The sequence below is a fragment of the Pistacia vera genome, unplaced genomic scaffold (genome assembly GCF_008641045.1).
Source record: "Pistacia vera cultivar Batoury unplaced genomic scaffold, PisVer_v2 Contig272, whole genome shotgun sequence".
Taxonomy (NCBI): domain Eukaryota; kingdom Viridiplantae; phylum Streptophyta; class Magnoliopsida; order Sapindales; family Anacardiaceae; genus Pistacia; species Pistacia vera.
This window is the reverse complement of record NW_022196082.1, coordinates 1,254,201-1,256,882: the sequence shown is the minus strand read 5'-3', so window position 1 is coordinate 1,256,882 and position 2,682 is coordinate 1,254,201. Positions and strand designations below refer to the sequence as shown.

General features: G+C 30.8%; 1 protein-coding gene across 1 annotated transcript; it reads right to left on the bottom strand.

Moving 5' to 3' along the window:
• Window positions 1–205: 205 nt before the first annotated feature.
• On the bottom strand, window positions 206–2,359 carry LOC116133687 (glutelin type-A 3-like). The gene is made up of 3 exons (XM_031419371.1): window positions 2,327–2,359; window positions 657–1,414; window positions 206–503 (listed from the first exon to the last, which is right to left on the bottom strand). Exons 1-3 carry the CDS (start codon window positions 2,357–2,359, stop codon window positions 350–352), a joined length of 945 nt encoding a protein of 314 aa, XP_031275231.1. The 3' UTR covers window positions 206–349.
• Between the last annotated feature and the right edge of the window lie 323 nt (window positions 2,360–2,682).

Sequence of the window (2,682 nt, the reverse complement as noted above, 5' to 3'; positions counted from 1 at the left end):
AATAAACTATGTAATATGTAAAAAAAAAAAAAAAAAAGTTATCCGATCGAGTTATGCAAAATCACATAATAAATACACTTAAAAAATGTCCAGTATTGTTTTTCTATTAACCAACTATTGATTTAATAAAATTTTACTTATTATATATATTCATTTATATACAAAATAATTTTCTTCAAAAATAAAAATAGTTCGTAAGACAGAATAACTATTTAAAGCTGATCATTATTATAAATTAAACAACATAAAAATGTTTGATATTACAACAAAATCAAATTACAACCTTTATTTCAATTAAACATAAAAGCCTTTAGTCATGAGATAATACTCAATCTTATCAAGTAGTCTTTTAATTCATTGGAGGGATAAGAATTTCGCTCTCGGCCATCTTTTCCTTGAAAGAATTTGCAAACTCTGGAGTCACATTCAGGGCAGATTTTAGAACTGTGGACTGAAGCACATTCAGCACTGACTGTTTACCAGCTAATTCTCCAACATTAGGCCTGTAAACAAAATTACAATCAAAAAAATATATATATATGTTAACAATTTATACAAATACATTACAAAAAAATTAATTAAAAAGAAAAAAGTTTATAACTTTGACACAATCTTTTTATAATTCAAGATCAAGGCATAAGAGTATTATTTCTCACCGTGTACTTGTCTTGATTGAAAAACAGTCTATTCCTTCGTCATCTGCAATTATAGAAAACACGAAAAATCTTGGCACAATGAGAAGTTGACCAGCAACAATGTTGCTGTCCAGGGCACGCTTACCATTCATTCCCACAATTTGAACCTTACCACTTCCTTTGGCAACATAAAGTACCTGAACTATGGAACCAATATTATACATTGGTGAAAGCATGGCATTTGCTTCAAGTTTTACAAGATTGCAACTTAGCCCAACTTCTTCAAGAAAAGGGAAGTTGACCCCTGTAAATGAAGTAGCTATACCGGCCTTCTTGACATTGATATCGGGCAAAATATTACCAATGTTTTTAACCCATTTGTTATCATTTGTGAGCAATGGCAAGTTTTGTCCTTCTTCAGGACTTAACTTGACAAGCAAGGTGCCGGTTTGGCTTTGTACTAGCATTTTCGCGTCGGTTTCGCTTATATTATAGGATTTACTAATGAAATCAGAGGAGAATCCTCCCAGGCTACCTAGGGCTCCTGTTAAGAAGAAGTAAGAGAATTCACCAGGAACATAGGTAGTAGATGTTTCACCCAAAAATAATATGACCACATCTGAATTTCCATAATTGTACCACCATGAAACTGCACTAAGGGGCACAGGAATCACATCGCCTGCTTGGAGGCCTAAGACTATCTCTTCTTTTGAATTTGCTTCATGATTGGATAATGTCAATCCAACTGATCCATGTTCACCTGTAAAAATAAGATAATACTAAAAATTTATAAGAGAAGTACATGAAGTCAGGTCAAGATCTACTTAGGAATTTTATGAGCCTGGTTCTATACTCTTAATACAATAAAATATTTATTATATTTGACTTTCAAACTCTTATTTTGTATTTTTTTTTTCAGTCTTTCAAACTAATTGATAATACCCATTAAGTTTTGAAAGCAAATGGTGATATCATCATTATGGGTGTCCATAACTTTTGTTATTTTACTTTGGTTTGGATGAGGTCATTAAAAAAAAAAAATGCTACATCACTTATTTATTAAGTAAATAGACTACAAATTTAAAATTTTTATTTCATTCACATATATCCTAATAATTTCAGACAAAATCATAGCATGTAATAAAACAATAAAATCTTTTATTTTGCTGAAAGATTAAAAAATGTATGAAAAAATCGTTTCTAAATATGATAATATATATATTATATATATTGTGTTGACTGTTGAATGCTGTTAAGCAGCGACACAGGATTTCATTTTTCCGTTCAGAGGGTAAACTGTTAAAATATAAAGTTTTAGGACTATTTCAATTGTACCAAAACGGCAACGTCTCCCTACGGCTATATGGTTTTATAACAACCATCCCGCCATTATCACTGTATTCTATTACAGTATCTGAAATCAATCGAATTTCTTTCTTCTCAATTTTGTGTCAATGTGTGTCTGTGAACTCTACTTCAAGGGATAGCGTTTGATCTTGACCTTCCATCTTTCATATTGAACAAAATTAAATAATTTTCTTATATTTTAATACATGACATAAAAATATAGATCTCCTCCTTATAAAAATTGGTCATTAGAAAATTATTCATTCTTTAACAACAACATTAAACCAAAAGACCAAAAGAAGAAGAAGAAGAAGAAGAGAAAAATAAAAAAAAGCCATATTTACCTGAAGAACATAACCTAGCTTCTTGAACAGCATAATGGGAAGAGCAAATCCCAGGCTTAAGAACAAGCAAACCACCACCACTTTGACCTCAGCAAGCAAAGAAAATTCACTACTTGACAATGCTGTATGATCCTCCTTCTCTCAAAAATGGTTTTTGGAAACTTTGCTGATAAGTCCATTTCCATCTCTCCTTGCACCTTTTTCAAAAATTACAGCAAAAAGTTTGATTAATTTCAAAATAACATAATCTAACATAAGAAAGATAGAGAAGAAAAGTTGAACTTGCATACCTCTATATAGAACTAAATGATAAATCTTATGGGCCAATTGGTTTGGCTTCCTTTTATATGGATATG